The sequence below is a fragment of the Humulus lupulus genome, chromosome 3 (genome assembly GCF_963169125.1).
Source record: "Humulus lupulus chromosome 3, drHumLupu1.1, whole genome shotgun sequence".
NCBI classification, from domain to species: domain Eukaryota; kingdom Viridiplantae; phylum Streptophyta; class Magnoliopsida; order Rosales; family Cannabaceae; genus Humulus; species Humulus lupulus.
Genome location: NC_084795.1, coordinates 32,246,221 through 32,269,218, shown reverse-complemented (window position 1 = coordinate 32,269,218; position 22,998 = coordinate 32,246,221). Strand labels below are relative to the sequence as shown.

General features: G+C 31.2%; 2 protein-coding genes across 7 annotated transcripts; one reads left to right on the top strand and one right to left on the bottom strand.

Moving 5' to 3' along the window:
• Nucleotides 1–9,141: 9,141 nt before the first annotated feature.
• On the bottom strand, nt 9,142–15,665 carry LOC133822468 (casein kinase 1-like protein HD16). Of its 6 annotated transcripts, XR_009887884.1 has the most exons (11): nt 15,016–15,662; nt 14,829–14,894; nt 14,580–14,654; nt 14,407–14,498; nt 12,216–12,284; nt 10,786–10,824; nt 10,631–10,686; nt 10,406–10,477; nt 10,225–10,319; nt 10,041–10,107; nt 9,142–9,379 (listed from the first exon to the last, which is right to left on the bottom strand). XR_009887884.1 is itself a non-coding variant. In XM_062254816.1 (10 exons), exons 5-10 carry the CDS (start codon nt 12,222–12,224, stop codon nt 9,358–9,360), a joined length of 321 nt encoding a protein of 106 aa, XP_062110800.1. In that variant the 5' UTR covers nt 12,225–12,284; nt 14,407–14,498; nt 14,580–14,654; nt 14,829–14,894; nt 15,016–15,660; the 3' UTR covers nt 9,142–9,357. The 6 variants fall into 6 exon arrangements, 3 of the variants coding, with proteins under 3 accessions (XP_062110800.1, XP_062110799.1, XP_062110796.1); XR_009887883.1 differs by having other exon boundaries at nt 10,786–12,284; nt 15,016–15,665; XM_062254816.1 differs by lacking the exon at nt 10,786–10,824 and having other exon boundaries at nt 15,016–15,660.
• A 2,720-nt stretch (nt 15,666–18,385) lies between these two features.
• LOC133823866 (uncharacterized) lies at nt 18,386–21,580 on the top strand. Its single transcript, XM_062256718.1, has 5 exons — nt 18,386–19,073; nt 19,119–20,107; nt 20,798–20,996; nt 21,159–21,335; nt 21,432–21,580. The coding sequence occupies exons 1-5, from the start codon at nt 18,386–18,388 to the stop codon at nt 21,578–21,580; spliced, it is 2,202 nt and encodes a 733-aa protein (XP_062112702.1).
• Nucleotides 21,581–22,998: the final 1,418 nt, after the last annotated feature.

Sequence of the window (22,998 nt, the reverse complement as noted above, 5' to 3'; positions counted from 1 at the left end):
TATAGCCTTGGATGGAGGGAAAAATTTAGCAAGAAATTTCAGAGCTAATGCCTCCCATGTAGTAATTGAATTGGCTTGAAGAGAGTTCAACCAACTTTTAGCTCTATCTTGCAGTGAGAATGGGAACAATCTTAGTCTAATAGCATCGTCAGTGACCCCATTATATTTAAAAGTTCCACACAGCTCCAAGAAATTGGCTATGTGTGTATTAGGATCCTTGGTAGGGAGTCCACCAAGCTGGACAGTAGACTGGACGATTTGCAGAATCGCTGGCTTAATTTCAAAATTATTGGCAGCAACTATCGGCGGTTGGATGCATGATTGTACTCCAGTAACAGCAGGGATTACATAGTCTCTTAGTGTGCGAACTGCTGGCTCAGTAGCGTCCACATTCAACACATTGCCCTGATGCTGGGCCATCTCTGCTAATTGTTTCTGCTTTCTGTTCTGTCTGCAAGTCCTCCCAATTTCAGTATTAATGGGCAAAATATTTCCAATCCCTATACGTCGCATATACCAATCGGCACCTGAAATTAAGATTCTCAAACACAACAGTTAGAGATAATTAACACAGAAATATCAAATTAGAATAAAAATTAATTATATTGGTATTAATAAAAATCAATCCCCGGCAATGGCACCAAAAACTTGTTGTGTAAAATTGATACGCAAGTATACGTAATCGACACAAATAATACAATGATAAATAAAGATCGTTCCCACAGAGATTGATTTACTAATTACCAACAAATTAATTTTCTATTTCTATTTGGTCAACAATAAATTGGTTTAAAAAATATTAAAATAACAAAAGTAATAAACATAAAATAACACTATGAAAGAAAGCAAATAATTGTAAAAACTTCAAAAATAAAGAGCTGGGGATTTTAATTTCATCAACTTTTCACTTTATTATTTTTCTAATCAAACTTCACAATTCTTCTTCCTAAACTAATAGCGGATTAAAAAAATAATTCTTACTCTTTTTCAAGAAACAAAGGACTCAATTTACATATGAATTTTCTACATTCCTGTGATAAATTCCAACACATAAAAGACATTGAACACAATAATCCTAAAACTACACAATTCATATAGGTGTTTTCATGCAATATGAAAATTATGATTATTCAATCATAGCATAATCAATTCTCACTTTTCAGATTTCGAATCAAAATCATAAATCATGCAAATGGTGATCAAGAATTCATAAGCATTAAGAACAGATCAAATAATTTAGAATAGAAGTGAAGGAAGAATCATGAAATCCTCATAGAAAATAACAAATATCCAAGTGATTACATTAAAAACCCTAGAAAATAAAATTAGTTCATGTTCATCATTAAGAAATCCATAAACAAGAAATTAACATAAAGTTAAGATAAAAGAAAAAGAAAAGAACTCTCTGCTGATCCAAGCTCTTCTCCAAAGTGATCCCAATCCTCTTCTCCCAGTCCAGGTCTGCAAAAGTGCCTCTTCTTCTCTCCAAAATCGTGATTTAAACTTGATTAGCGTTTCTCCCAAATATGAAATGACCAAAACACCATTCATTAAAAATCTGCGTTTTTCACATTTCTAGACATATCTTGCGGTCGCAAGATGTCATTCCTGCAGTCGCAGGAATACCCTAGAAATACCTAACTTTTCTGGAATTGCGGTCGCAGAAAGTGCTCCGAAACAGTGTTTTCCACCAATTTTTGTCCTTTTGCGGTTTTTCCACCATGTTTCCACACCTAAGTCACCTAAGCCCTTCTTCACCTGAAAACATACAAAAACAAGCGTAAAATAGAACAAAAGAAAACAAAACACCTAATACTTTACCTGAAAACACATAGATAAACGAGTCTAAAACTCGTTTATCAAGTGGGCTAATGATTCATGCATGTGGTTTATGTGGTGTTTGGTAGCTTGGAATCCAAAGTTCCATAGGATTGGTTGATGCATGTTTGCTGCCAAAAAATTTCAACGACTTCCAAATGACCAAATCATACCTAAACGGCCTAATTATTCAATAAGAGTTTTTGTAATGCGTTATTTGGAAAGAGTACATGATTTTAACATCTTGAACCACTGAAAAGTGTTAATATATAGCTCAAGTTATGAGCTTTTTGGGAATCTGGTGCAAGTTGTATTAGGGTATGGCGGTTCTGACCTTAAAACTTTGAACAGTTAGTTGAGTGGGTAAAAATTATTATTTTTGGCTGAAATGTTTACTGAATGTTCTAGACATATTGAATATTAAGCCCAAGAAACAGTTTTTTAAAATTAACTATATTTTGGGAGTTATAAATGTTCCAATTTAGATGTTCAAAATTGTTTGCTGCCAAGATGGTTTTATTACAGTGGCTTCCAACAGGCCAAACGCTATGTTATTGGTCAAACTTTCAAATGAGACTTTCAACATTTCATTATTTAGGAAGAGTACTTAACTTTAGAATTTTGAAACACCAAAAAAATCTTTATGTCTAGGTCAAGCTATAAGCTTTTTGAGATTGATGTGCAAGATGGAGTGAAAAACTGACAGCTTAAAGAGTTGATGTTAGAGCAACGTTTTGACAGGTTTAAAATCCACATTTTTAGATGGTTTTAATTATTTGTACTCTTTTTATATTAATTAAAAGCCTTGCAAGGGTTGACTAAGAAATACCCCATAAATTGTAGGGGTTTTTTTTTCTAAAAAGGTTGTCAAATCAAATTATGTTTGGACAGATTTGATTTCTTTAAACTTTAAGTCATAATTCACTAGTCAAATCATGTTTCTTTTTCTTAAAGTAAATATAAGATAACTTTCTATGGATTAAGGGTTAAAATTTAAGTGGCTTAAAATATAATGAGGTTTTATATTTTATTGAAAAATCTTAAGATGGTACTCTTGTGTGAGATAGGACTAAAATTGTTTATTTGGTTAATTGAGGAAATAAAATATTTTGGATAATAAAACTTATGAGTTTCTTAATTTAATAAAAATTGACCTTTTTATTTACAATTTTAATAAAGCGGGAGACAGCGTTTAACACTTTTAATTTATAAGGAAAATAAGAAAGTGGTAATGAAAATTTTCTTTAGGCTTAAGAAAGTGGTCTCATTATGCAATTGGAAATTTACTTCCAAATTTCCGACACCATTATTTGAAGGCATGTTTTTATGAATAATGTGTTAAGGCTAAAAATTCAAGGGTTTAGTCTAAGTTTTAAGATTTAAGAGCAAATGCTTTTAAAGTATTGAAGAAAATTTTAAGTTCATTCCTAATCGCTCAACTTAAAGACATAAACTTAATTAATCAAATGTCATAATTAATCTGAGTCATTGTGTGGTTTCACTACAATGTTATCTAAGCGGGAAGGCTCGCTTCTGGATAAAATATTTCCACAAGCAAGCGCTAAGGAATCCAGGTAAGACAACTTATGATATGTTTGGCTACAACACATTAATGACTAGTTTAGATTATTAATTATAAGCTAATAATTTGAACTAGTCTTAGAGGTTCACTTAAGACCATGGTCCTAGAGGGTTCGCATACTCATGACTAAGGTAAGCAGTCCGGCTAGCTACCGCGACGACTACGAACTCTGACTAGCTAACGGGAACTAAGTAAGAAACCAATTCACCACCGGTGACTATGTAACTAAGGTCGGTTGGCCACTGCAATATGTAAGAAGTTCAGTTTAACGCCCGTGACATAAGAGTCCGGTTAAACTCCGGGACACATAAGTAAGTTTATTCTGATTCCGGCTAGCAACCGTGACAACTATGAATCCGGCTAGCCACTGAGGAACTAAGTAAGAAACCAGTTCGCCACCGGTGACTATGTAACTAAGGTCAGTTGGCTACCGCAACATGTAAGAAGTCTGGTTTAACACTTGTGACATAAGAGTCCGATCAAACTCTATGACACATAAGTAAGTTAATTCCGGAATCAAATCTCTATGACTAAGAAAGTATGTCGAATTCTTCTAGGAGTCTGGGTAACCGGTGTAACTAGTTTACGCTCGTTGACGCTATGGTAAGATATGTTAAGATGTACTAAGATATGTTACGTTATGGTAAGACATGTTAAGATGTACTAAGATATGTTAAGCTTTGCTAAGATATGCTAAGTTATGTTGAAGGTTCCTCTAGAACCCTAAGCAAGTAAGTGTGTATGTATGCTAAGATATTAATGAGTAAGTATGTATGTACGTTGAGATATGAATGACTAAATATGTATGTACGTTAAGATATGAATGACTAAGTAAGTATGTTAAGATATGAATGAATAAGTAGGTATGTATGTTAAGATATGACTGAGTAAGTAAGTATGTATGTTACCAGTTAAGACTGTATGTATGCTCTGGGATTTTCTAAGTGCAGGTGTACCTTCAGGATATGAATTTTGGTTATGAGGTATGACCATAAGTTTGCCAGGACGTTCGCACGTTCTTAAATTGTATGTTAGGGTTCGATTTCATCAAAATCCTATTCTTTGTTGGTTATCTGCCTAGTTACAGTTAGTTTAAGTTCTTGCTTCGTTTATGTGGTTATGTTTGTTAAGTTGTTCTTACTAAGCGTTTTGCTTACCTAGTTGTTTCGTGTTGTAGGTAAGCTCAAAGGCAAAGTGGATTAGTTAGCGCTGGAGTTTATCTGCGAGGATATACATGTGGACCGACCTTTTGGGAATTTATGTTTTGGGGACTAGAACCCATATTGTAACTAAGAACTTATTTTGGGCTTGTTGAATGTTTTAGAATTATGACATTGTAATTTACTTTTAAGTATGCGCATACTTCCGAACTTTTGCATGTTTTGAAAAGTTTTTTTTATATGGATTTTCGGTTACCTTATTTTAGAAAATGGTTATGTTTTTCCGCAAATTATGTTAAGAGATTTTACGGGACGTTACAAATATATTTTTCGGTTTTGTGAGCATCTTATTTCTTGTGTCTAGATTAATTTTTTTTATTATTGTTAGATTTGTCTCTTTATTTATTTTTTATTTTTTTTGTTATTAGTTTTTTTTTTATTTTTAGGTTTTAAATCTTAAAAAAATCATAAAATATAACAACAACAAAAATAATAAAACAAAGCTTGTTTTGTCAACATAAGCAATTTTTGCTTAAAGGTCAATTTGAGTAAAGTTCCATCCATGTTTACTTAGTAACCTCGGGGAGTTCTAGTAAGTATTGGTTGTAAGATGACTGTTTTTATGAATTGTGACCCCTCCACAATTATCTATGAACATCGTGGATCTCTAGATAAAGTGTGGGGCTTAAGTGAGACCGTTCTGGAAACAAGTAAAACAAAAAAAAATCATAAAAAAAATACAAAAAAAAATGAAGAAGAGAAGAAACATTTCGAGCTTTATATTCCAATGTATTATTCTTCATTCGGAAACAATCATTATTCTAGTGCTACTAAGGGTACTAGACGTTTTAGGAGTGCATACAAACTTAGTGTAAGAGAGTACCGAGAACTTGAGGTCTTAGAAACTAAGTTTGATAAAGAAAGTTACGAGGTTCCCGAGGTAGATTATGATGAACGTTATTGTGACTTTGCAAGAGTCGAGTATAGGAACCATAATTCTAGTTGGACCAACCCCGTAGACTTTAGTTGGAAGCCTGAGTACAACTATCAAGCACCGCCTCACATGAATTTTGAGCAAAATTTTCCTAACTTCCCACATGAACCTTCATATAATGTCTGGACTAATACGAATTCCTAAGAGGACACTTTACACACATTTATAGAGGTGCAAAGAGAGTTCAATAGACAATTTGTGGAAGATTTTAGAGAAACTGGTACTAAACTTTCATAATTGTCCAGCCCTATTATTTCACATAATTTAAATCAATTCCCGTCTCAATCTGAGACCATAACACCATCCCCTACTCCCAGTTCCAAATCCAATGAGGATGATGTCATTACCATTCTCTTTCCCATGCAGAAATTCTTCCAACCACTCCAAAGAAAAATGAGAGCTATCATACTGATGTGATAGACTTAATCAATGAGGAAATCATAAACACATTTGCAATGAAACATTCGCTCAATTTCCTCCACGATTTTGAAACACAACATTTTCTTTATCCTGAAAAATGTTACTAACGCTTTGATTTTTGAGACGCATGATAAAAGAAAATTCATTTTTGATACAGGATAGTATGGAAACATGTAGTCGATAGACTTACCTGAGAGCGATGCTTTTGTCTACCAAAGACTGATCAGGTTTTATCTTTCTTTTTACTGTGCTTTATTTTAATTTGTGTCTTTATTTTATGTTGCGAATTTTACTTTTTGGGTTTTATTGTTGTTTGTTATCATATTCCCTTTTACTTCCACAATGGGCTTAACGTTAGACATTGATGACAATGTCTCATTTAAAGTTGGGGGTGGTGAGCATATTCATGCGTTGAAATATATTTTGATTACCATTTTGAAATGTTGAGTTAAATTTTTGCAAAATTCATGACAACAAAATTTGTGTGGATAGTTTTAGCTATTTTACTATTAGGAAGTAATTTTTTAGAGTAATTTCACTCACAACCAAACATTGAAAAAAATTGATAACACATTTAGTTGAGCAAAATCCTAAAGTTTAAAACTTTTAATTTTTGTGAGTTGTGAGAATGAGAAAACAATTTTAAAAACTTCTATTGATCATTTGAGTTGGGAAAATTAATTTTTGGGATTTTAAAACATGACATTTACTAGAGGAATAATTTTTGTTTTAAAGAACCTTTGTTGTATTTAATTGTAATTTCCTTTTTAATTTCTTGTATTTTTTTCTCTTTATTTTTATGTTGTCTCTTGTCAAAAAAAAATTATAGAAAAAAAAAAAAAAGAAGAAATATATTAAAAAAATGAATGAAAAAAAAAGAACAAGAGCAACATTTTTCATCTTCATCTTTTGTAGTTTTGTTGAAGAAAAAAAATTCAACACTGCTACATTTGTTTTCAATTTATGTCATCAAAAAAAAAAGTTTGTGCATTTTATTTATCTAATTTTGTTTTGTTCTTTATTTTGGCTCTTAATATCATTTTGTAAAACTCCAAAGGTTTTAATGTCACTTAGATTCCAATTAATTGATTAGCCTATCTTATCTTTTGATCAATATTCGTTGACATTGTTTGTCCTAAAACAATTACATCCATTTTGTAGTGTGAATTGATAAATTTCCAACTCCAAGAGTGTCAACCATCTCCTGTAAAAATATTTTCAATACATTTGTGAGGATTTGGAGTTGAGACTTTATTCTTTGGTGATTTTTCAATACTGTGTGTTATGAATTTTGGAAAGAACGATATGGTTTGGTGCACACACACAAAACTCTTGAATTACAATTTTGATAGTTTTAAATAGTATTTTCTAAATTCTCGCTAAACATTTTTGGTAAGTAATTTTGCATAATTTAGCTCACTAATTCATCTTGGTAATCATTTTTATCCACTTGAACTGCTAGACACTAGCAAAATGCTAGTTGGGGGTTGTGATTAGTAGTTGAAAATGTTATTTTATTGATATTAAATGCTAAAATAAATTAACTTTTAATTGATATTTTCATGAATTTTATATGATATACTTTTATAATTGAAAATATTAATTTTAATTTAATTTGTGTTAAATTTTAAAGAATAAATTGCATTTGGGCATTAATGAAAAGAAATAAGAAATAAATATTTGAAATTGAAGAGAAGAAGGAAAATGTGGTATTTTTGAAGACTAAAGCCCATAAAACCAGGCCCAACTCCCTAATCCAGCCCGCCTCCCAACGCACCACGTGGCCAGTTCTACGCTAAACACTTGGCGGCAGCTGCTTCTGATGCGTGACCTGCATGCCCACCTCTGCGACCCGCCTACACCACGTGCTCGACCCGCACCTCTGCCTGCATGACCCGAACCACGACTTAGCCAAATTCGACCCACCAGCCCGGTTTCCCTCCTGCAACCAAGCCTCCAGCCACAACATGTGGCTTCCTTCCATTGGCTACGAATTGGTCAATGCCACCAGCCACCCACCAATGTGCACTTTGGGCCTTGGACCTTTCCATTTTGAGCTTTAAAGCATACATTTTGTATTAATTTAGAAAAATATGCATGATGATCATTCACTAAAATAGCTAGGTTAATATTAATAATAAGATTTAATTTTTCAAAATCATATTTTATTATTAATGTTTCCAATTTATTTTGTAAACCCCATTTGTAGTTTAATTTCTTTTTAGTCATTTTTTTCTTCTATAAATAGGGACTGTTCTTTCACATTTGGTATGTAATTTTTAGGTAGCAAAACTCTACCAAATTTTAGTCTCATTTCTCAAATTTTCTCTCTAGAATTTTATGAGAATGTCTAGCATAATAGGCTAACCTTCTTAGGAAGGTTATGATGATCCTCTATGCAGTATGACTTTATTTGGTATTTTTGATTCACTATGTTCTTCAAGTTTATATATTTGAGTGATCTATTATCTTTCATCTCTATTTTTTCATCTTATTATCTTTATTTATATTTAATAATGGTATATAGATTTTTTCAAGCACTTTCTATGTATTATCAAATTAGTAAAAATAATATAGATAATATATTTTTTATTTTCTCCATCCCATTCATATACACTACAAAAAAAATAGTCTTTTAGCTACCAAAAAACTGGTAGCAAACTAGGTCTTTTTGGTAGCTAATACCCTATTTGCTACCAAAATTTTATGGTAGCTGGTTCGTAGCTAAAACCCCGTCGCTAAAGGTTTCTTGCTACCAAAAAAAATTGTAGCTAATTATTCTTATTTGCTACTAATTTTTTAGTAGCTAAAAATATTAAATCTAGTAGCTAAAACACCACTTTACGGGACTACTAGAGGTTTTTTGATACTGTAATTTAGTAGCCAATGGCATTTAAATTGGTAGCTAAAGAATTTGTGTCATTAAAATTTATTATATTTTCAATCCACCAAAATCATTTTACTACCACAATTTGGTAGCAAACAATCACAAAATTAGTAGCAAATTATTTGTTTTGTACTTGAAAATTCGATACTTTTGCTACTAAAATTTGGTAGCAAAATTAATAATAAATTAAATAATTTTTTTAATATATAATTTTATTAGTTTTTTAATTTAATTATTTTATCAATTCTATTTTTTATTATAATATTTACAAAAAAAAACATTAATAAAATATCAAAATTAATTTTTATAAAATAGATAAACAAAATACAAACTAAAAAAAAATATTTAGTACAAAATCAATGTAAAACATAATACAAAAATCTATACACACACGTGAAAAATTGTACTTTTAGTTCATATTTACATATATAAAGAAGTTGGCAGCAATTCCACTTCATGCTCCCTCTTGAAGGCTCTTTTCATTTTATTGTTGTTTTTAGTTCCAACAACAATCAATCCTGAAAATACATCACAAGCATTCAGAATTCTAAAATATTAATTTTGTAGACAATTGCAAAGAATTGAAACATCCAATTAATATAAAGCATAAAGAAAAATAACAAACACTCAAGGCTTGGGGACACTGAATTTCATTCTCTCAGAACAAGGTGCATGAAGAAAAAAAAAGGACAATGTTATGAGGTATAATTACTGGACTCTATCAAAAAAGGAAAGGAATGGTTATGAGGTATCCATTACTTCTCACAAATTGGTAAAATAAAAAATGTTACATTTGTACCAATACCACATCCAACCCCAATATAAGATACACATGCAACCACTAACCTAAGAAAAACATCTAAAATATTTCCTTTTACTTTTGGTGCTTTGACTCATTTATAAAATATTTGTATGTCAGTTCAAATGATCTGTTTTGGTTATAACTGAGGACTACATCCACCTATAATTTTCAAATTGGTCTTGTAATCTTGTTTCAAGGTGCATGTACACTCACATAGCGTACAGTTCCCCTATCAAAAGTCAGAAATTATATCAGGCTTCCAAAAAATATCATGTTAAGTAAAACAGAAAAGTGGTTTAGCTTTCTTTCTTTCTTTCTTTGAACCATCTTACAACCTAACCATTGACCATGCATAGCCTTACTAAAGGAAGTAGTACCTGAAAACATCCGGCTTTTGGTCATATTCAACATGACGACCAGATGATGAATCTCTCCATTTTGATGCTGAAGAAGAAAAGTAAGATTAGTTTGGTGCAATAATTATGATAGGTACAAAAGCAGATTGTCATGGTTTTTCTGTTGTCCTATTGATCCTATACATGTTCACCAGCAAACACTTACCCAAACCAAGATCAATAAGATACAACTTCTTCTCATTAGGTGTTCCGGGCAGACCAAGCAAAAAGTTTTCAGGTTTAACATCTCCATGCACAAAACTGGAGTCCAATTAGGAAACACAAAAATAATTAGAGTAGGATAAAGTAAAAGAAAATATAAGATATAAGAATGATTAACAATGTACCCTTTGAAATGAAGCTGTTCTAGAATTGATATAGCCTCCACTGCTATACAAGCAACTGTATCTTCAGACAACCTTTAAAAAGAGTAGACATTTAGAAATAATCAATGTAAATACCAAAAGGAAATTATTCAAATATCTTATGTGTATATTAAGAATAGATAATAAAATCTGAAACATTGGAAAGAGTAACTTGGGAGGAGGAAGAAAGAACACACAATTTCTTACATTTGGTTATTAGTGTTCCAAATATCCCATAAACTTGGGCCATGCATTTCCATTATCTATTTTCATAATCATTAAATCGTTAGTCATGAATATTTACTGGCAAAAGCAATTTCAAAACAACTAAAAGAATCACTACAGATAGAATGGAAACTGACTAAGATATAGTAGTCTCATTGTTGGCCTCTATAATGTACCTATTGAGCAAAACCATGAAACACACTTAAATTGCTAGATGATTTCAATATTATTCAGATATGTCAAACAGACGCTTATGATGATCATTCTACATGAAATGCCGATTTAGTTGTCACCCACAGTTTACATATAGTTCAGTCACTTGTATCAAATGAAAAAAACCCCACTATTTTCCCTTCAAATATATATTTCATTATACGATCATCTTAAAAGGTGGATGACACAATCAGCATAATGTCTCAGAGGAAGCATCAAACTTTGAAGATTAATTAAGGTAATCTATTGTCATCCATGCTTAATTATCTATACTTAAATATTTTTACTCATTAATGGGAATACACCAGAATTGAACAGAATCTCTACTAATCCTTCAACTTATGCTTCATGAATCGGTAACATGATCATCTGGATTCTGGTGCTGTTAAACTAAGGAATCTGATATTGCACATAGATTTTGAACACTTTTTTATGAGCTGCAGATAGGTATGTGGCTGCTAGTGCTACTTTTTCCATGCTGTGATATCTTATTTGAGGATTATTAATTGGTGGAAACTTTTGGAGTCTTCTGCTTTAGTCTAGATGCTATGAGAAGTGACCTGATTTCACCTTTTAAACTGTAGCAAAAGTTTAATTGGCTTAATCACATAATTATATCAGTGTGCTGAGGAACTAAAATATATGTTGTATGGAGAATTTAAATTAGTCTGAAAATGTTGTCTCCTACCTGTGTTTCTATAGAATTTGAGGTTGCACCTAATGTTTTCTTATATGCTATTTTCTGATACTTGGTAAATTTGATCAAATTTGGTTTTAGTATTTTTGTTAGTTTAAGGTTATTGTCTTTATTGTGTCATCTGCTTTAGCTGTTGTGGCAATCATTTATTTATGTGTACTGACAGAACTCATGCTAATGAACCTATGCTAATCATGTGTTGTGTATGAGCAGGGGTTTAGGAAGATTGATCCTGACCAATGGGAGTTTGCAAATGAAGATTTCATTAGAGGACAGAGACATCTTCTGAAGAACATTCATAGGTGCAAACCGATTCAGTCATTTGATGCAAAATCAAGGGAATTCTGCTCCTTTAACCAATCCAGAAAGATATGAATATGAGAAAGAAATTAAGAGACTAAAACATGAGAAGAACTCTCTTCTGTTGACACTACAGATGCATGAAAGAGAGAAACAAGAGCTTGAGCTTCAAAAACAGGCACTAAATAAGCGATTCCAAATCATGAAACAGCGCCAGATGGGGCTGATGGCCTCCTTGGCTGAAATAATGCAGAAACCAGCATTTGCATCTATACTTATGCAACAATCAGATAACCACAGCAAAAAGAGAAGACTAATGAGCTCTAGTAACCATAAGTCTGACAACTGAAATTTTACCCAGTGCATGGAGGAGCTGTACTGCTGCCATAACAACCTTTCCCACTTTCACCATGCTTGTAAATTCCTCTGCAGACACAAACAATGAAAAGCATGAAAAATTTTGGTACAAGATAAATAAACAGCTATGCAGACACAAACAATGAAAAGCATGTAAAATTTTGGTACAAGAGAAATAAACTACGTATATGCATTCCTCTATATTGATCAACTGGTGACTGTAAATAGCCACAACTAGTAAAACTTTAAACCTTACAGAAATAAGCAGCCTCTGCTTCTTGAATCTTGAATAATTCTTTATACACATTCAATAGCAATTATTTGACAATACAAGTGAACGAAAAACCAAAATCCTTGTTGACTGTTCAAACTCATCTTTGACATAAAAATTATGTTTCTTGCTTTGAATGTCTAAAACTCTAACCAAGTTTATAGGATTCTGTTTGTACACCAGAGAACCAAAAAAAGAGCACAAAAAGACTAAGTAAGAAGCATAAAGAAGAAGAATACTTTGTTCTTCTTCTCAAGCTTCAAGATTGATTTTTGAGTGAGAGATAGAGAAAAAAAAAAGATAGAGCTTTAAATCAAATAGGAATTTGAGTTTAATGGCCTGGAGTTGGAGGGGAACTTTTGCATCTTTTGTGGAGCTTTAGAGATAAAAAAATCAAACCCACCTACTAAAAACTATAAAGCAAAGAATATATTCTTTTTGAGAGAGAAACCATAGGGAGAGTGACTCTCTCCACAAACAAAGAAAGAGAGCTCAGTAAGAAGATGATCAAGAGAGAGAGAGAGTGCGGACCCAAAGAGAGAGAGTGCATGATTTTTGTTTATGTGCCAATCAAGTTTTGTTTTGGTGGGTTAGAGTGATTACAGCCAAATTCAAATATATGACTCATCAAAACAGATTCCTATGTATGGGTCAATAATACAAATATCTTTAACATAATTTAAAAAACTAATCTATTATATATATGCATATTCAGTTTTTTAATAATTAAAAAATATTTTACTTAACTATAACCACATATTTAGGAAACAACAACCATTAATTATAAAATGTAAATTTAGTTTTAATTTTTCCTAACCGTGTAAAGTAGGAAATATAATAAAAATTAATTATAAAAAAACTATTTAATATTTTCAAATTTGTATTTCATAAAATATACATATCTCCCTATATACGTATAATCAGCCACAAATATAGGAAATAAAAGTATTAATTAAAAAAATTACAAATAACTAGTTTGAAATTTAAATTTCAGTTTTTAAAAGAGGATACTATCTAAGAAAATTATATATATAGTAAGTATCTCTTTTTTTTTCACTAGTTCATCGACATTTTGTTGAGATATGTATGCCATATACTAATTAAATATCATGGCTATATTGGTTAGATTGTTTAATTAAATTTTTTTCTGTAGGTGCTTCAACTGGGTGTAAGGAGAAGGTACAGACAAATAGGTTTTTATTCTCTCTACCATATTTCACTAAAACAATATGCACTAAAACAATATGCATTGAAATTAACTTGGAAATAAAAACATTGATCATACACATATACATCTCTTTTTTCTTATGAATGTTGTTATACTTTCTTGAAGATTAATTAGGTGTTTTCTGACATTTTGATCACACAAATCAAACACTGTTTGATGAAAATCTATAATCAAAGAAAAAAAAATACAAAGAACAAGTAACTAGTTCTTAAATCTATCCGTGCAGAGCTTATATGTTTATAAATATATATATATAATAAAATTTCAATTATTACTGCAATATAGAAACACTTCTATGGCTTTCTTAATTGAAAAAAAAATTAGAACCAAATCCAAGCCTACCCAAGAACAGAACAAGAAAAAAAAAACCAAATTCATACCCAAGTATTGACTTAGTTCTCTATGATTAGAACAGATCAGCAAAAAAAAATTAAAACCAAATTCAAGCCTACCCAAGAACAGATACAAGAAAAAAAAAACCAAATTCAAGCCTACCCAAGAACAGATACAAATTCATACAGGAAAAGAATTTAGAAACTTTATCAGGTCCTTGATTTTAAGAGATAAAGTTATGCATTTGTCGATGATGAATCATGTTCATTAGTTTCAGTGTATACTTCAGAAATAGATGATATATACCAGCAAGCAAGCAAAATATACCATTTACCAAGTCAAATGTCTAAAGATTTTACCGTGGGAATTGTTACAATAACAAAATATGTTGAACCCGAAAAAGCTCCCGCACTTTGATCATCCTCTCCCTTAGTCGCTCCAGTTTGTCAGTCTGCATCATAGATAACCTCAAATAGTCGATAAACTCGTGTATAAGAAAACATAAAGGCAGCTAGAACGAAAACAGGCTTACCGCATCCTGCTTGGGCTGTTCTTGGCTGAAAACAGATTTGATGGCTGAGGTGGCTGAAGCAATCTTTTGTTTAAGCTGTAATAGACCATATGAAAATAAAGGATTAAAGTTAGTGAAATTTCAAGATGCTCTTTTGCATTGGTAAAACAAAAGAACCTTTCTAAAAGGTAGACAATGAGAAAAGGGGGAAATATATAATATTATGAACAAAAATAAACAAGAGAGGCAGAGAGAAGTGGACATTCAAACCTTCAATAGCGTGCCTATTGATCGATCTAAGAAATCTGGCAAGGACAGAAGTCGCAACGTGTGACCCTATTTAAAACAAGCCATCAAATTAAGAAGTTGGAAGTTCAAGTAACATAGACAGTTCGTGATAAAATACTCACAGTTCTCTACCCAAGAACAGAACAAGAAATAAAGAACCAAGCTTTACCTGTGTACTGGTTCGTGAGGACATTGCTAGACCCAATCTTCCCATCTTGCGAACCTCCACCACCACCTTTCTTGGAATCACTACCTTTCGGCTAGATGATTCCGAGTTCCTTCGGTTAGAGAACTTCGAATGAGCGAGACAGAGAGAGCTAGAGTGAGAGGGAGACAGGAATACGAGAGAGGGGGGAAGAATAATGGGGTCTGGGGTTTGATTTCAACTGAGAGATAGAGAGATTAGAGTGAGAGAGAGCTAGGGATTTGAGAGTGTATAGGGGAATATGAAGAAGAAAATGAAATCGGGCTTTTCTTTTCAGCTTTATTGGGTATGGAAGCTGTGCGAAAGGGTGAGAGAGAGAGAGGGATTACGGAGAAGAAAGAAGGTGAGAGAGAGAGGGATTATTACGGAGAAGAAGGAAACTTAGAATCAGAGACAAAGAGAGCTAGAGTGAGAGGGAGACAAGAATACGAGAGAGATTAGAGTGGGTCTGGGTTTGATTTCAACTGAGAGATAGAGAGATTAGAGTGGGTTTGGGGTTTGATTTCAACTGAGAGATAGAGATATTAGAGTGGGTTTGGGGTTTGATTTCAACTGAGAGATAGAGAGATTTGTGAGATGGAGCTCTAGGGATTTGTGAGTGAGATGGAGCTAGGGATATGAAGAAGAAAAATAAATAGGCTTTTCGGATGATGAAGTGTTGGCTGACGCCTTTATTTTAATTTAGAAATAAAATTAAAAAGAAAAATAAAATATTTAGAGAAAGAAAAATGTCTACTTACTAATTTAATATTAATTTAATAAAATTCCTTATTTGCCTAGATAACATTACACACTTTATATTTAATATCCCATTTGAATTCATAAAATTTCAAAATTAATTATGTGGTGGTACATTTTTCGATTGTGGAATGAGCTTCTTTATTATTAATTTTTCTAGAAAAGTATTTTATATTGTGTACAAACTTTATCAACTTTACTATTGTGAGACATTCTATTAATTTTTCCTTTCTTTTTGATAATTTTTTTTAATTAAAGTTGGAATTTAAGAAATCTTCTAGTGTTTGTAAAAAAAATTTGCAGTGAAATTACTCAATATTTTTTTATTAGTTTAAGTATTCAAGATTTTTTTCGTTGAAACTACTCACGCATCAAAAAACTGAGATAGCAGTCACTCATTCTGGAATTGAGATAGATTTAATACTTGTTGACTGATTTTTTTGTCAATTAAAAATAAACCAATAAAGCATAAAAAAAATCAAACACGTATGGGATTTAGGTTATTAATTAGTCATAGTACACGAGTTAATTGTATTGAGAAATAAGAACTTGCAAAACTTAGAGTGTGATTGGTATAGAATTCAAATCAGATTTTATATTTTCAAAATTTAAAAATTGTGGGACCTACACAAAAATCTTGTTTGGTTTATCATTTTTGAAAACTCATTTTAAAAACAAACTCTAATTTATCTGATTTAGGAAGGGTTTAGGAAACGACATTTTCACGTTTTCAGTGAACTTACTTTTTTTTTTTTTTTTCTGACCACTTGTTTCTTACGTTCTCCTCATATGATTCCTATTAATACACTTTTTATATTTTTTTTGGAAGGTGCTATGTTATGTATAATATTTGTTCTTTACTGACAATTATTTTTCTTTCTTTCTATAATTCTAGTGTTAAAATATTTACTCTATTTTTTTTAATAAAAATGGTATTTTCTTCAATTTAAAATTCTTATTCACCTCCATAACTATATATGTTTGTTAAAATATTTCATTGTAAAATTATACAAGGGGATATAACTTGATTCTAATTTATAATATATATTTTTAAATAAAATTCAGCTAATGATAAAATATTTTATAAAATAAAGATTACAAAAAAAATTACTATTAATAAATAAATACAAATTTATCATTTCAATTCTATACTAAAAGTTAAATATTATAAAATAAAAATAGCTAACAAAGTAAAATATTTTTCTAAGTCCACAAATTGTAAATTGAGTTTTATGTTTTTAGATTATCTACTAATTATATATTCAGTTTTTTAAAACTCAAAAACAGTTAACAAAGTGCAATCAATCACATTTTCAGAAACATGTTTTCAGACAATGAATTCAAATTTTATTTCAGAATCACACTTTTCAAAAATACAATTTTCAAACGATGAACCAATCAGGCCCTTAAGTTCTTTAGAGATTTATTAGGTCGCATTTTTGCATGCACTAAATAAGTGATACTCTAACCTTATTTATAGGTAGTTGAGAGGATTAAGCTCATTAGTGTCTGATTAGAATAAAATTTCGTTAATGGGCTTAAGCTTATTAGTTTGGTTTTAGTATCATTGAACCTTATAATTGTATATATTTAATTATTTTAAATTTGAATTTATAGTAGGATTTTCTAAAGTTTTTTGGTTTTTTTATTTTTATTTTACTTTAGTAATTAAATTTGTTTCGTGAATAATAATTTTAGTATTTATTCCTTAAAAAAAAATTAATTTTTGTTAAATGATTTTTAATTTTTTTATTAGATTTTAAATAAATTTTTAATATTTGAATGAATTTTTTAAATAAAAAAATAATGGCATGTACCAATTAAAGACTTACACATATGTGTCTATTTGGCACTTAAATTAAACACATTTATAAAAAAAAATATATGCATGTAATAGAGTAGGATAAGAAACACTTATACTAATATCCTACCCTATACGTGCATCGAATACATGTATTTTGTACCATAACTCTATCATACCCTATAACTACAATTCAAGGGCTAATTAAGTATTTTATTTTTCTCAATGTAGTATAATCCATCATCTACTTGTTCGAAAGATAATAGATAAATGATGGATAAAAGTTGGATTTTCCAAAAGAATAGATTATCAGTGGAGTATTTTGATGGACTTAAGAGTTTTATTAAGTTATCAACTTTGCATTTAAATGGTGAAAATAAGATTCGATGTCCATGTGTTTCATGTATGAACTTATATTATCATGACTTAGAGACAATTGAGCGTCATATATTCGTAAAAGGATTTTATACCAAATATCTTAAGTGGGAGTTTCACGGGGAAGATATCATAGAAGTAAACGAAGATCAAGAAGAAGTAGAATCAAACAGTGAAGAAGACATACCATATGACAGTGATGATGATGAGGACAATGATGATATGAGACCAGCATTAGAAGATTTAGCTAGTCAATATCATAGGAAGAGTGATTTTGTGAACCTTGGAGATTCAAATTAGCACAATGATGAAAGGAATACATTGTCTGACTTATTTGCAGAAGCAGAAAAGGAGTTATACTTTGGATGTACAACGTTCTCAATCTTAACATTTATTGTTAATCTAATGCACATTAAAGTGATGTGTGGTTGGAGTAACAAATCATTTGATTTGTTGCTCGACTTACTTTCAAAAGCATTTCCCAAAGACAATAAAATTCCACGATCTTATTATGACGCTAAGAAAATGTTGCGTGATCTTGGTTTAGGGTACGAAACTATTCATGTATGTGAGTATGATTGTGCTTTATTTTGGAAAGAGAATAAAAAAGCTGAAAGATGTCCTATATGTGGTCATGAACGATACAAATTCCAAGGAACTAAAGGCAAGAAGATCCCACACAAAAAGATGCAATATTTTCCTATAACTCCACGACTACAGAGACTTTTTATGTCACACCATACATCATCTGATATGAGGTGGCATAAGGAAGAACGTGTTGATACAGAAGGTGTACTTAGACACCCGGCAGATGCAGAGGCTTGGAAGGATTTTGATAGACAATATCCAGATTTTGCAAAAGAATCTAGAAATGTAAGGCTTGGATTTGCAACAGATGGGTTCAATCCATTCGGTGATTTATTAAACTCGTACAGTATGTGGCCAGTGTTACTAATGCCATATAACATGCCGCCATGGAGATGCATGAAACGAGAATTCTTAATGATGGCATTATTGATTCCGGGACGTCGTGCTCCAGGAAAAGACATAGATGTCTATTTACAACCTCGGATCGATGAGCTGAAAGAACTATGGGAAAATGGTGTACGTACTTTTCATATTATTGATAAATAATATTTTACAATGCGTGCAGCAATATTGTGGACGATCGATGATTTTCCAGCATATGGTACTGTATCTGGGTATAGCACTCAAGGTTATAAAGCTTGTCCTGTTTGTGAAGATGACACATCTTCATTTCGAATAAGAGGAAAAACATGTTTCATGGGTCATCGCCGATATTTGTGTCTGAACCACCAATGGCGCAATGATATGGAGTATGATGGTACAATCGAACGACGTTCACCTCCAAGAATTTTAACAGGAGATGAAATCTTAGATAAATTAAAAGGTGTATGGAAATGTAGGGCAGGTAAAAATGATAAGATCATTAAGGACGATAAGCAACAAATGAAGGATGCATGTTATGAAAATAACATGAACTGGAGGCGAAAAAGTATTTTGTGGGATTTAGAATATTGGCCTAAATTAAAACTAAGACATAATTTGGATGTGATGCATATTGAGAAAAATATATGTGATAGTGTAGTTGGTACAATATTTAGTATTGATGGGAAGTCTAAAGATACTGAAAAGGCAAGACTTGATTTACAAGATTTAAATATTCGTAAGCAGCTACACATGAAAAAGAAGGGGAACAAATGGTTCAAACCAGTAGCATGCTATACATTATCAGCGAAGGAACGACAAGAATTTTGTACGTTCATAAAGTCCGTAAAATTTCCTGATGGATATGCTGCAAATATTTCTCAGAATGTTAACATGAAAGATGGAAAGTTATTTGGGTTGAAAAGTCATGATTGTCATATTTTATTACAGAGGTTGTTACCTATTGGTTTAAGGCCATATTTGAAAAAGAAAGTAATGGATGCTATTGCTGAGCTGTCGTTATTCTTCAAAAAGCTATGTGCGAGGAAATTATATGTGAAAGACTTAGAGGAATTGGAAAAGGGCGTTGTACTCACACTGTGTAAATTAGAAAGTATCTTTCCTCCTGCCTTCTTTGATTTGATGATTCATCTTATGGTTCACTTGCCATTAGAAGCTAAGTTAGGTGGTCCAGTACAAATGTGATGGATGTATTCAATCGAAAGGTAACAAAATCTATAACTTAAGTTTAAAAAATTAAATAATCATTGAATACAATTCTTTATTACTATATATTGAAAACATAATTAATTTCAGGGAATTAGGTCATTTGAAAAAATATGTGAAAAACAAAGCTCGACCTGAAGGTTCTATTGCAGAAGGATACATTATTACTGAGGCACTAAACTTTTGTTCAATGTATCTTCGTGGAATGGAAACATGCTTTAATCGTCCTGAGCGCAATCCTGATTACCTTGGAATTAGAAAACAATCGACACTGTCAATATTCAACATGCCTACAAGACCATTTGGAAGACAATCATCCATCACACTAACTCAAGATCAACGAACCCAAGTTCAATGGTAAATTTTGAATAATTTTCCTGAGTTGGAACCATATTTAACGTAAGTTTATAATTTTATTTTTTAAATTCTAACAACATTTAGGTTTTAGCATAAAAATAATCTTTCATAGTACTTATTGTGAACACAGAGAACATAGATTATTCTTACAATCTCAAGGAATTCTGGATATCAATCAAGTGCAAAAAAATGAATTTTCAACATGGTTTGAAAATAAAGTAAGTTTAAATATCAATGTTTGATATTCTAAATTTTTTATTTGTCTTGATCTTACATTTATAATTTTATCTGCCATCACAGATAAAAAAAATGAATGAAACAATATTTGGTAAATCACAGGAAGATTTGTATGCAATTGCAATGCAACCAAGTTTTTTGGCTTGTACATATGCTGGTTGTATGGTTAATGGAGTTCGATACCATACAAAAAGTCGAGATGAAAGACTTTTAACTCAAAACTACGGTGTTCACGTTGAAGCAAAATATGATGGAAATATATGTGATTTTTATGGTGTCATCAATGAAATTTGGGAAGTACATTACCTCTATTTGAACAAATTTATATTGTTCAAATGCTCTTGGTACAATACCAATGGAAGTGATAGAATGTACTCTTAGTATAACTTTACTAGTATCAACATCAACTCATAATGGTTTGAAGATGAACCATTTGTTCTTGCCAATCAAGTAAGTTTGGTTTTTTATTTGGATGACATTAAAAAAAGTAAAGATAATAAAGATTGGAAAGTGGTACAAAAAGTAAATCATCGTCACATCTGGGATATACCATCAAAGTCAATGGATGGTGAAGTTGGTGATGAAGATCCAACTATCAACAGTTCTGAAGCATATCAAGAAGAATCTTCGAATGATATTGGCGTGAATTTTGATTAAACGAAAAATGATACTAATCTTATTCGGGATGATATTGAAGATATAGAATGTGATAATCATCAATTGTTCAATGAACTTCAAATAAATCATAATGATCAAGTTCAAAGTGATATAAACAGTGACGATACCGATGAAGAAGCTTTACTCGATGATTCTGAAGATATAACTTTGAGTGATGAAATTGATTAACTATAAAGTGTGTTATTATTTATATTTTTTGTAAAGTTTTGAATATGCAAATTTATTATATGCTAATAAAAAATTAATATTTTTTAGATTTTTAATCATGACAAATGAGAAGTCTCTCGATCCACCAATAACTACTAGAAGGGTGTTTGGCCGTAAGAGGACGCATATTAACTCTTCATCATCTACACAGTCTCCTCCTCGTTTTCCATGTTCTTCCAATGATGAATCAATAACACCATTAAATGATGAAACACACAAGTCCTTAGAAGGTATAAATGGTTTATGTACAACTTATGATAATATGATAATATATACATTAAAAATTTATGAAAATAGTTATGATTATAAGTAATATAACAATTATTTGAAAGAATCAAGGAAGAGAACTCGTGGCCCTACTCGTGGGGAAGGTGTCAGACGCTTATTAAAGGATGATGCAAGTAAGTTAAAGATTTCCTATAAAAAAGGAGAACTTCGAGTTCATGGGACACATGCCACTGCATTTGCGAACATTGTTGGTGTAAATGTCCGCCATCATGCTCCACTTCAGTATAGTGGATGGGCTAAATTTCCTCCAGAAGATAAGAAAGTCGTATATGCTCGTATCATGGTATGTTTATGTTACCATACTTATTTTATAATATTTTTTGCATGACAATTTATTTTTTGAAATTCTTTTTGCAGGATGTATTCGAGATGGATTTTAAAAAAGATCCATATCTTGAAACTATTTGCAATCACTATTGTTCAGAGCGCTATAAAGATTATCGTAATAATTGTCACAGAGAGTACAAGAATATCATCAAAGAAGGTAAGAATCCATTAGAAAATCGGCCTGTGAAATTGGTGCTAAGAGATGAAGATTGGCAATGAATGTGCAATAAATGTTTCTCTAACGAAGAATGGAAGGTATCCTACATTTCTTGAATTATTTGTACACATTTCATAATTTTTAATTCTTAAAACTCACATGAAAATTATTTTGTAGAAAAAGTCAATTGCAGGGTCAAAAAATAGATCAAATGTTTCTTTTATGCATTCTGGTGGAACTAAGTCATTTATTCAGTATTTACATGAGGAGGTAAACATATATTTGGCATAATATTATTGTAATTTTATTATATTTAATGTTATTAATTATTTAAATGCATTACAGAAATCAAATCAAATACTGGATGACAAAGTACAACAAGAAACAATGAAGTTTGGAGAGATTGAAATGTTTCGAAAAACTCATTGTACAATTAAGAATGGGTGGACCCACAGAATAGCCGAGGACAAATATGTATGTTCGACTTTTAAAAATTATGAATTTTTACCTTCTAAATTTTGTAAAACTATTACACTATTATTTTTTTGTTATTTTAGAAGGAAATGGTAGAGTTACGAAAAGAGAAACTCATTCAATTTGAAGATGG